The following is a 12,913-nucleotide window of genomic DNA, read 5'->3' as shown; positions in this document are numbered from 1 at the left end:
TCAAGAGTCTTTGAAATAAGGTAGTAGCATTGAAAATCTCGGATCACAGATATATTATAACTTTCTGGATGTTTTCATACAGACAAGGTGAATCAGATTATTTTATCCCCTTTTAGTGGTTCAAGAATGCCCCAAAGTCCCCCAGTCATATTTTGCTCATAAGGAGATGGTACTGAAATACATTTTAAAGAGAAAGTTTTTTTCACCCAAAATGTCATTAGTCTAACAAAAGTCATTTTAAGGATTCTTTAAAGTTTGTTTTAATTTTATTTCCAGTCTTGGTCTTCATTTTAGATAAGCATTAACAGCATATAAATAGAATTTGATAATCTATCTTGTCTCTTACTGTTTTATAACAGTAACTTTTGCCATAAAATTACATAATTGCCATGATTATAACTTTCTGAAAGTGATGTATTATCACATTCTTAACTTTTTTTCTGATTATTAGCTATTAAACTATTTTTATTTTTTCCTGTTTTCCTACACAACATTTTTCTGCTTCTTTACTATTTCCTTGGAAAACATTTCCAAGAGTTAGATCACTGAAAGGTTATACACATTTTTATGACTGTGGATAAGGGTTTTCCACCAAACTTACACAAATTCACAAAGCTAGTAGCAAAGTGTGAGCATGTCAATATCTTCACAACTGACCCAGCCCAGGATATTGCACATTTTAAATTTTGCTTATTTATTGCATGTAAAACAATAATACATCACTGTTTTATCTTGTATTTTCTGTCAAGAAATTGACATAAATTCAAACTTTTCAAGAAATTTTGTTTTTACTATTTTAAGACATATTTGGGAGAAGAGGAAGTGCCAGGAGGCAGAATGTGCATGTGAAGAGCAAGGAATAGGACATCAACTGAGAAAAGTTGAGAATAGTGTATTAGAGAGAAAGAGAGTATGATAAAGTTTGGGTTTCTATTACACATTATATTTTTAGTCAACCTTACATTTCACAGACATCTCACTTTGTGCAAAGGAAATAAACATTCATACAAATTTCCAAGTTATTCTTATGGACAATTAATGTTTAATATACAATTGCTTAATACAAAAAAAGAACAAAAGTAATCCTACCCTATTTACAGTTTCTGGATTCTTATCACTGGGTTCCTCAGGAATTTTAACAAGAAATTTAGAGGTGTCAGCCAACTTAGAGTGGGTTGGTAGTCTTCTGACAGTGGGGACAAATGTGAAGATCAGAGGTTTGGCTTCAGAATCACCAGAAGAGACCTATGAGACATGTAATAAATTAGACTTTCAGTCCTGTCAAAGGTTTATCTTGACTTTATTTTCTATATACCATGATAGTTACCTCATTTATTTTGATAAGTTGCCTATTATCCTGTGATTGTGTGTATGGTTGCCAAAGAAAACAGCTATAAAAATAGTGATAATTGATCAGATCCCTTTCCTTAATTACTCCATTTATCAGAGAAAGTAATACAACCCCAGAAAGATCCTGTTATAGGGGATGGCAACAAAACAGTGGATTGGCTAGTTGATCTCTTGGAATATTACAGGGCACATCTACCTCAGTAAGGTCATCACAAATACAGCATCTAGTCTGTTTCAAAATTTACCATTATTCATTTAACCCTCGGTTTGCCTGTTCAGTTTGTCTCATAATTACCAAGCCTACAAGAAATTTCCAATATATACCCTTAATGGGAGTACTAAGAAATGGATTTAAAATTGAAAGTATGCTCTTTTTGGCTACTAGAATGCCAATGCCTATCCTCAAGGATATACTTTCTCTTTTATTCATACTTTATTCATTCAAGAATAATTGTGTTTAGTGTTTGTTGTGTGGGAGGCACTCAGGAGCCAGGGATGCCATAGTGAATAAGCAATGGTCAACAGACCATGCACAAGAAGAAAAAAGGGTATGCAGACAATACTAAGGGAAAAGTAATGAGGGGTACCTACCTATCCCCCCTGGGAAGCTCTGTAAAAGGCAATATCTGAAATGTACTCCCAGTGAAGAGGAAGATAAGGCTATCCTGGGCTAAGAAAACCAGATGAATGGAAACATGGAAGGGCAGCAACAGTGCAGTGTGGATCAAGCTTAGATTCTGTCCTATTGGCAACAGACAACCATTATAGGACCATAGATTGGGAAATGATGAAGTCACATTAGAGTTTTAGATAGATAATTCTGGTTTTAAAAGACGCATGGCTAGTAACAAGCACAGAAAGCCAAGAGCAATAGAATAAGGACTAAATGAAAGGGAAAAAGAGAAGATGGTGCCATAAATTTTTCTTTCAAGAAGTTTGGATGAGGAATAAGGAGGGATGTTGGAAGTAATTAGCAAGAGAAAGAGAGTCAAAGAGGTGCCTGTACTGGCATGTAATTGAATAGACTTGAACACATCTGTAGCCTGGCAGGAGGAACCAGGAGAGAAGGTAAGCAAAACAAGGTCCTGGAAGAAGCAGGCAAAATAAGCTAAGGGAACAGGAGAAAGAAGATGGCCTCCTTTGAGTCCAGAGATAATGAACTAAGATACAGAAAAGCTCATGAATATGGTGCATTGGGGAAACAGAAAAGTGGCATAATCAACATTCAATTATAATCAATAGCTATATAGCTATAATCGATAGCTATAATACTATCAGCCCCATGTAGTTAGAGTAACACTTATTCTCAGCCACCTCCATGCCTCATCAGAAGAAATACGATACACACTGGTAAGACCCTAACTCACCTCTCTCTTTAAGTCATGCCCCCTTTTAAGGCCTTGGACCCCTCAGGCTTAATCTTGGCATTCCTTTTAACTCCAGCCATGTCAGCCCCTGTGAGAAACCTGGGCCTCAGAGTCACCCCACAACCCCTGTGTGCTATGCACACCCCTCATTCTTTTCCCATCTGTGCCCTGCTCCAACTCTTGAAGACTTTCAACCCTACACTTTCTGGTATTCAGTCAGCCATCACAAAATCCTCCATGTCCTTAACCTCTAACTATCCTAGCTTTAGCCAAACCATGGCTTCTTCTGAAAGGCTCTGTCTCTAAGATGCAACCTTAATGGTAGCTATTTTCTCTCACTCTGGCCCTGGAAGTACAAGAATGTCTGCCTCACTCCCCTGTACTGCTTCCAGACCATTCTACATTCCTCTTACCTAGGAACTGCCAGATTTGAATCTCTTGTTATTAGTGTATACCACTCATAACCTCTCCTCTTCACTGTCATCTGCCCGCACCCAAATTAAGCCCTCCCTTTTTGAAGATTTAGTTCCTGGCTCAATTCCACTCTCTTTAACACTATGCTTTGTGTGATACGAACATCATTGCTCAGAGTGCGTTGCCCTGGCCTCTATTCCTTCCTGCTTCTCAAATACCTAGCCTCAACCAATAGCCACAACACCTCTATAATGTCACGTTTTCTATTCTCTGCCCTCTGATTGCCACTTCTTTTCCTTCCATACCCCCCTCTCATACTCCAACTCCAACATTTCTCAGACCCCACCAGAATGAAAATCTACTGATCCCTCCAAAATTTTATGGTCCCATATTTTTTTTTTCTTTTTAACCAGCCTCAGTGACTCTATTCCCCACAGTTCCCCTCATGCATATTCTTCAAGTGTCCTTCCCTCTCACATCATCCCTTCCCATTTGGGTAAATTGACATCCTCACAAAATCTAACCTCCTACCTACTCTACTCCTGCACCAAAAAGGTATGTGATTGGAGGAAATCACACAACTATGCTTACTGGTTTCATTTCGAATTTATGACTCTCAGCCCAAGCAGACCCTTCAATGCTGCTCTATAAACACACTATAGCTTGATAGCCCATGCACTCTCCCACTTTCCTAGAAAACTCGCATCCTCTCCTCTTTCTTCAAACCCCCTACAGCTTCTTCAATGGTCTTACTCTGAGCTGATGACTTTGTTTCTTATTTCACTGAGATAACTGAAGCAATCGGAAAAGAATTTCCAAGGTTCCCATCACATCTACTTATCTACCTGTGTCTTTGTTCTTTTATGTGGCCTTAAGTCCCGCCACTATGTGCCTACTAAAATCAACACTCACTTGAATATTTTACCTTCTACTTACTTTCATTTATTCAACAAGGTCTCATTACTGAATGCTAAGACACCTCTCTAAGTGGTGGTGATATAATGGTGAGCAAAAATCTTTACACTAATGGAATTTACATTCTAGTGGAAGAAGTAGTAAACAAAAATAAATATGTAAAATATATGGTACTTATATAGTTATAAGCTATGAAGACTGGTTATAAGGCCATTGCAATGGCCCATGGGAGAGAAAATGGTAGATTGAACTTGGGTTGCTATGGTAACCATGATAAGAATAGTTAAGATTCTGGCTATATTTTAAAGGAAAACTTAGAATCTGCTTAAAAATTAGATGTGGGATATAGGAGAGAGATAAGAATCAAGGGCAGCCCAGGTGGCTAAGCAGTTTAGCACCACCTTCAGCCCAGGGCGTGATCCTGGAGACCCAGGATCGAGTCCCGCATCGAGCTCCCTGCATGGAGCCTGCTTCTCCCTCTGCCTGTGTCTCTGCCTCTCTCTCTCTCTCCTCTCTGTGTATTCTCATGAATAAATAAATTAAATCTTTAAAAAAAAAGAGGAGTACATAATTATTGACCTGAATGACTACAAGAAATGAGATTTTATTCACTAAAATGGGGAAAACAACAGGTGAAGCTAGCCCAAGAATAAAGATCAAATTTGCTATGTCAGATACACATCCCAGTGGAAATGCAGGCATGAGTCAAGTTTAGAGGGAAGTCTGTGCTAAAGATAAAATTATTAGGGTTGTTAACTGATACATAGTATCTAAAACCACAAGACCAGATGAGATCACCAAGGGAGTAGGCAAAAATAGGAGAAGAAGAGGTCCAAGATTGAACCCTCTAGACTCGGAACACTAAGTGATCCAGTAGCTAAAGAAGAACCGGCAAAGGTGACATGGGATTTTAAGGAAAATAGAAAAGACTGGAATATCATTGACATCAATAGGAAAGATGCCTGACTATAAACAAAAGGACTGATAGGCTATACTAAGGGCCCATGAATTTGTTGTGGTAAAGCAAATTTGCTTGGTGGTTTGATATTCCCTGCAGGCATATTCAAATGACCTCTCACAAGAACAGGGAAAGTCAACTGTAGCACTTACAGAGCTGTTGTTTGGAAGTAGTTTTAGCAGAAGGAAATTGAGGACCCTTGAGAGGAAAGCAAATGACCACCATGGAGTGGAGTTTGGATGGGTCCAGAAGAGAGACCCTCAGATTCCAGGATTCAGATTCCAGACCCTCAGATTCCAGTGTTCTCTGAGGCTCAGAGTACAGATTCAGTAGCACAGTGAGTGTCTGGGAGAATGGGTTGGGTTTACAGTATGGTATGTGAGAGTTTAGGATTTAGAGGTATGGTAATTCTATGTGGTCTAGGCTTTGGCCTTGAGACTGAATATCTGAGAAGAAAAAACAGAAAAGTCACTGAGCTTGTGAAGCTCAAGCAACTATGAGACAAGAGGGCTGGCAAGGTCAGCCTGGCAAAAATGGAAGTCACACTGGGTGACAGCAAGACTGGAGAGCATGAGGGTACAATGTGACCCTGGGGTCAGGTGGTACCTGGAGCAGGCTGCCTAGGACACTAGATTAGTAATTGTATATTTTCTTTTTGAGCATGTAATCAAACAAAGAGAATTGGGTCTCCTATAAGAGATTTCACCCAAGTTATAGGACGAATGAACTAACCATAGGCCATCTATTATACAGTAAAACTTTCTGGTAACTAAACAATGAAAATAGCTATGCCTTCTAGAAATGATGCATATTCCTCAAGGAATATCATACATACAGACAAACCCTTCTGATCCAACTCTCATGTTTTAATATTCTTTTTTTTATACAAGATTTTATTTATTTATGAAAGAAAGAGAGTTCAGGGGGAGGAGTAGAGGGAGAGGGACAAGCAGACCCTGTGCTGAGTGCAGAACCCGATGCAGGGCTTGATCTCAGTAGCCTGAGATCATGACCTGAGCTGAAACCAAGGGTCGGATGCCTAACCGGCTGCACCACCCAGGTGCCCCTAATATTCTTTTATGCCTTTAAAGACAGTTGTCATTATTGCCTCATTGCAGTCATGTCAAAATTCCCAGGTTGCAGCTAATCATCAGAAAATAATAAATCAATGCTCTCCATTGTGGTAAAGAACATTAGATCCTTTGTGAGATTTGGGAAGCCCATTAGTCTTATCAGCAATAATAATACAACACACTTACTGGATAGATTATTTTCTAGGAAGGCTTTTTCACATGACTAATCTCATCAATATCATGATAGATGGAGAGTGATTTTAGCAACAAAATCACTAGAGGTAGTTCAGATAATTCATCACAGAATTTCATGTGGGTAAGAGATAAAAACAGTCTTTTAGGAGTCAAAAAAGAGGTGAAATTGTGACTTTATCCCCAGGTTCCATAGGCTTGCCCCATCTGCCCCCATGATGACTACAAGTCTATCTTAGGTTCTATCCCAGTAAAAGTCAAAAACTGATGTATGAAAGGCTTCAGTATAAGTGCTCCATGAGTATGAAATACATATAACATTACTAACAGGAAGTGGCTTTGCCTTTAAAATGCACACAATCCGAGAAATTTACTTCTTCGATGGTCTTGCATAAATTTGTATAATACATGCCACTTAAATCTCTAAAATACAAATAGATCTCCACTATTGACAACCCTATAAACTATAGACTTTTTAAAGGGTAATAGCTGGGGTGCCTGGGTGGCTCAGTTGGTTAAGCGTCTGCCTTCGGCTTAGGTCATGATCTCGGGGTCCTGGGATCTCCCTGCTCAGCAGGGAGTCTGCTTCTTCCTCTCCGTGCTGTACCCCCATGCTTTCTCTCACTATCTCTGTCTCTGTCTCTCTCAAATATATAAAAATCTTTTTTTAAAAAATAAAACAAAGGGTAATAGCTATAATTTTAGTGAATATAATGGAAACACAATATGAATGAAAACTGATGCTTCGGTACATAAGGTGCACTTTTAACACAACGCCCTCAAGGGAATTTCTAAGCATAACCACATGTTGACAACAAAAGCAAAAGAAAAGTAAAATTATTTCTTTTTACATTATTGTCATATTTTTCTACAGACACATCCATATCCTACATAAACTGTCTTCCCCTTTGTAGGAGAACATTATTTTTTAAATTTTAGTTGAAACAATACATGATGTCATTCAAATATAACATAAAAGGGAAAATCTAATACGACTAACGATGTATTCATCTTCCTAGGTTACTGTTGGAGAAAAAGATCAGGGATAAATTCCTATCTGCACACATATCCTCAGAAGCACAACCACAAAAAGGGCAATGGCTTGGTATCTGCTTTTAAGCTGGGAATACAGTGTTAGCACGGGGCTCTTTTCATCACTCTTACCTAGCATCCTGTTTTCTAACCAAGGAGGTACAGATTTTTTATTTTTGCACAGAATTTAGGTTGGAAAAGGATTTGAAATTACACTAGCTACACGATGTAACATTTAGATGAAGAGCCACGTGTTAGCCGGTAGACTGCTGAATCCCCTGCTCAGAAAAGAAGAAAAAAATTTTGTCTCCTTACTGCATACGGTGGCCAAGTTCCTGTGGAGCCCAGGAATGAATCGCTATGGTGATGAAAAATCATTTTCCACACAAAGCAGAAACAGATGCATGTTAATATCATTGCACTTGTTAACTGCCAGTTAACACTTTCAGTTGTCACTGCCATTTAAAAACACATCTTAGTTCCTATCCATGGGAAACTATTTTAATAATAGAAATTAGCCCTAAAGGATTAAAATCGTACCCTAAATATGGTTTCAAGCACTCAAAACTCTATGAGACGGTCCCCCTTTCACCGGACAGCCAAATAATAACTTAAGAAACTAGGTTTCCCCATGCCATGCAGGTCAAGTGCTCCATTGCTCAGTTTGAGGCTGCAATGCCTTCCTGTCTTCTAGTCCCCTAAAAGTTCTCTTCCTTCCCATGTTGACACCCACACTCGCAGATGGCCACTAGCCTCCCTCCCGTTAAGAAGAGACATCACAGGATGTCAGCTTCAACACTACACCAAGGGCAGTCCTGAGCATTTTCTTTGGTTGGCCAGTAAGCAGTTTGCTTTTATCTGCTCACCCCTTCCACTAACTGTAGATAACATTTCATTTTGATATACAGTCAAATTTATCTATACCCAGGCAGCTCTCCCGCAAGCCCTCTTGCAGCAAACACCGGAGTGCACAGCCTTTAAAAGTTCTTGAAAGCATTAAGGAAAGACTTCCTTTTACCTGGGCTGTGGTCTGAATGCTCCCTGCTAAGACGCACGAGTTCATTTGGAAGTAATGTTCCCGCAGACACTCGGAAGCCCCTGTTCTGGAAGCATTGATTCATCACATAAGGGAGTGAGCAAACCGATGACTGAGGTGGGAAGGGAGCCTCTCACTAAAACAACATACACTCACACAGAAAAAAAGAATTCTAAAAAGAGGTAAAGTGGAATCCTCCCTGAATTGAAGAATTCTGTAGTCTCCAGAGTAGATTTATGTTTAGATAATTTTTAGATGTGGAACTTCACGAGAGGTCACACTGACTGCTGAAATGAAGCCAAGAGAAGTAAAAAAAAAAAAAAAAGAAAGAAAAGAAAGAAAGAAAGAAAGGAAAAAAAAGCCACCTATATGTGTTTGCCCTCTTTTCTTGTCAAGCATGTATTCCAATTACATATTCTCCGAAAAGAGAGAAGCCAGATTGTGCAGGGACGAGAAGCTGATTGAAGGGCCCGAGCATCTGCCAATCTCAGCAACCAGTTGGTCACACTCACTGAGAACATTCAGAGGTAGAAATACATGCAAACACTGTGTCTAAATAAAGCACTAGAAAACACACAGTGATCATTTCAAAAAATCAATAGCATTATCATTCTTTGGCATGTAAATGCAAGCAGCAAGAGCATCTGTAGTGACTGAAATTTTGCTATTAATCAAATTAGCTCTAGAATGAAGCTTGGAATCAATATTTGTTGAAACAAAATTCCCTTCCGAGCTTCCTGGAAGACAGTGAGTGTCCTGACTGCAGACGAACAAACCTCAAGACTTCACACATGAAATTGATTGGAGTCTTCAGCTTTCCGTATTTCTATTTTTTTAAGTATTGATTTTTCTCCAAATCTGAAATATCTATATTTGTGCTTTGGCAATGAAAGATGTTGCAGCCCCAGGGCTGGTTACAGACCGAAGGCTATGAGAAGGAGTGAAGATTTTATTTTAGGACCTGGATTATATACCTCTTAACGTTTTCAACTTTATCAAAAGCCTGAATTTGTGGAAACATTACAAGTAAAATAACTACCAAAAGTGATTCTACTAGCACACTGGCAAAAATTCTTCCAAATAACACAGCACTTTTTGACCTGGAAAATTGTCTAAATTTCTGAACAGAAGTGCTGTTACATCATTAGACAAATTATATGCCTTTCTCTAGGATACGTATATTTATGGACACTCAAAAGAAAATATAACACCCTCCCCACCCTCAAAGAGTTTACAATCCAACTGAGAATCGAAAACATATGCAAATAATAGAAATACAAAGCAAAAATAAGAAAAGGAAAGAAAGTTCCACACTGAAGTTCTCCAACGTTATGCATAAACCACCTGGAGAGCTTGAGGAGTTCTGGGATGGGCCCTCAGAGTCTGTGTTTCCAACAAGCTCCCAGTTGATGCCCGACTTGAGTGAAGGTACCTATCAGAACAGCAGTACGCAGCAAGTAGAGTCATAAAGGACGAAACCCTAGAGTTGATCATTCACTGGCTGCAGGACCGACCCAAAGGCAGTCCTTTCACCTATGAAATGTGGATAAGAATAGTACTTATCTCACAGGGATCTTGCAAGGATTACGGTGAAATCATGCAAGCCCTGGAGATCACATAGTTCATCTCACACAGTTCTAATCAGTTGCTCCCTGGGGCAGCAGCAATTCAGTCCATTGTCAATAGTTCTATCTGTTCATTCCAAGTAGATTCAAACAATCGCCAAGCTCTTCCCCAATACCTCATTCTGTCTTCCCTCTGGTCTTTTCTCTCTTATTCCTTCCCCCAAAGCAATATTTATTGCTTTTAGAAATATTTGCTATCTCAGCCCCTATCTTTTGCCCTATTTGAATTCTTCCTTGAATCATTTTATAACATGAGAACCAATTAAATTAATCCATTATTTTGCTATTTGGCTCTGTGTCTTATTGGCAACCTTAGTCATTTTCTTTCCTTGGTTTTATTAATAATTGTTGGTGTTGCAACTATTTGTTATATTGATAGAAGTATTAATTGTTAGTTTAAAAAAAACATAATGGTCATGCATTATAACAGCATGCTTCAGCCATCTGGTTAGTAACTACATATAGCCTCAAAGAGCACATGCATTCAGGACAATTTCTATAGAAACCATCCTCATTTGAATAGAAAATGATGGCACCTGTTCAAAAACAGGCCCCAGTCCTGGATGATGAAAAACAAGTGAGTTACTTACACAGGATGGAGGGGTGGGAAGGAGGAGAGCATCTATCCTCCAATTACAATGACTTTTCCTATTGGTAAGAACATTGCCTAGGGTCTACCCAAGACCCTGAAACATTTATAAACACAAACCTTTCTTTTCACAGTGTAATGTAGACATTTATTCAATTAGGTTAAGTCAATCATGCATCACATAAACATACACTTTTATTTCTCCATCTTTTTGTATAAAAACAAACTTTTCAATCATCTCTCTCCCACTAAACAATACAAAACAATCTCTTGAATAATCTTTTTTCCAAGAGAAAATAAAATTTGTCAAAGTTTGCGACAAATATAATTCAAATTTTCTTTAAATTTTGGCATCATTGATGGACAAAGTAGGATGTCTTTCACCTTCTTACTAAGTATATATTACTGCAGTAACTTCTGGCCAAAAGACTCTTCAGATATTGCTTTTAAAATAAACAGTATAAAACAAATAGTCTCTCTTCCTGACATGGGAAACAAATTTGAGAAAAAAAATAGATTAGCACACAAAAGTTTGCCAAGAAACATGTGATTGAACAGATCCAGCTGCCCAAGCTATTCAGACATCCATTTGTCTGTTCCTATACCCGTGTTTGATGAAAGAAGGTACTAGAAATCCCGTTTATCTTCATAAACATCTGTTGAGTACCAGGCACTATTCTAAGCTCTGAGAGACATGAAGACAAAGAAGATTTGGAACTTATTCTCAACATGCATTACAGTCTCATGAAAGAGACAGAAGTTACGGTGGTCGCCAGTGAAATCAGAGGATAGTGCAAGGTGATATGCTGAATACAGACCGCATGGGGAAGTAGTCTCATCTTCCTGGTAAGATTTCACTCCTATAGCTTCTGAGTTCTCAGTTCCTGTTTCCAGTGATCAACATTGGCACATTTCTCATTCTGTTTTAGCTCTAGGTGGTATATTTTCTCTGAAAATGGGAATTACCAAGAGTTTGGTTCCCTGTATCTAGGACAATAGGTGATTCTAGGGATCCTAACCAGGACCATATCAATTCACAGACTCAGAATTGACTGTATTATAAAGTGAATTCTGACCTCTCATCAAAAATATGTGAGATTCTATCACAGCCTAAGTTTGGCCTCATCTTTATCAGGCATCTTTATTGGCTTCATCTGGGTTGCTTCTACTCCTGGTACTACTGTACTCATAGATTCTTTCTTCTTTGGGGTTTATACTCCTAGTTAATAGAATACTGGTAACTCTCCTTAATTCAAATACACTAGAAGCTTCAAAGTATTGAGGAAACCTAGCACCTAAGTGAAACTGTGACATAGTCAGATATTCAGAAAAGAGTAACAGGCCTTATACATGGTAGAATTTGAAGGGAAAAGAGACAATGGTAAGAAACATTTATCCATCAGGAATAAGTTTTTGGTAATCACCCTCCCCTTGTTGAATTCACTTTCTCAGCTTGGCTTCTAGCAAACTATTTCCTTTTCGTTCTGTTGCTATCCCCTAAACACTCCTGCTCAGTTTGCGTTGTGCCATCCTACCCTTTAGGTTTGAAGTAGCCCAGAAGTCACTCCTTGGATAGTCGCATCTGGTTCTATAACTTTAAAGAACATTTATAAGCCAATGACTTGCAAATTTATTTCCCCAGCCTGAATGGCCTCCCTGGATAATCCACTCATGTAATCCAACTGATATCTTCACTTGGATATCTCATTAACATCTGAAACTGAATTATTTATCTTTCTCCTGAAACTGTTGCCCACTACATGCCCCTAACCTCCCCCCACCTCAACATATAATTGTATAATTATTTCTCAGTGGTTAGGCTAAAAATGATGGGGTCACATCAATTTTTTTTTGTTTCCATAATCCTCCATCAATATATCAGTATTAGCAAATATGCCAATAATTTTACTTTATCATAATGCCCCACACTAATTTATCAGTATATCTTCCTTCAAAATGAGTCCAGAAAATGTTTATACCTTACTACTTCTACTCTAACATCCTAGAGCAGAACCTACAATCATCTTGCAAAATCACTTCCTTCTAATGAATCCCCCTGCTTCCTCTTTGCCTCCTATATCAGCTATGCTGATAAACAACCCATACCTCCCTTCAAGCCAAACGACTATTCCCCTGCTGCTGGAGGTACTGTAACAGTGCTCAGCTCTCTGTCCTCTCCAAAAGTTCTCTCAGCTGAATAAACCTCCTTGCCCAAAGCCATTCCCCCTCCTCAGAGGTAGCTCTCATCTAATGGCTACTTGATACACTCATATAAAGAACTGGCACTCTCCTTCCAATTTAGGGTAACTCTAAAAAGTGATCCCAAATTCAGTGCTCCTCATGAGGTCAGTTAAGCTTTTGC

At 38.7% G+C, this 12,913-nt stretch overlaps 1 protein-coding gene across 16 annotated transcripts in view; it reads right to left on the bottom strand.

Moving 5' to 3' along the window:
* MLIP (muscular LMNA interacting protein) overlaps positions 1-12,913 on the bottom strand; it is a 257,011-nt gene that overhangs the window by 133,328 nt on the left and 110,770 nt on the right. For 12 of the 16 annotated variants that reach the window (XM_038554337.1, XM_038554338.1, XM_038554340.1 and 9 more), the window contains one exon: positions 1,090-1,245. The exons of 2 other annotated variants lie outside the window; for them this stretch is intronic. In XM_038554337.1, the coding sequence (XP_038410265.1) occupies positions 1,090-1,245 (156 nt within the window). Of the gene's footprint in view, positions 1-1,089; positions 1,246-8,319; positions 8,405-9,681; positions 9,824-12,913 lie in introns of those variants that run through there. 2 more of the 16 variants (XM_038554342.1, XM_038554336.1) reach the window with 2 other exon arrangements.

The sequence above is a fragment of the Canis lupus genome, chromosome 12, assembly GCF_011100685.1.
Source record: "Canis lupus familiaris isolate Mischka breed German Shepherd chromosome 12, alternate assembly UU_Cfam_GSD_1.0, whole genome shotgun sequence".
NCBI lineage: Eukaryota > Metazoa > Chordata > Mammalia > Carnivora > Canidae > Canis > Canis lupus.
The sequence above is the reverse complement of the archived record's forward strand: the minus strand, read 5'-3'. Positions and strand labels throughout refer to the sequence as shown.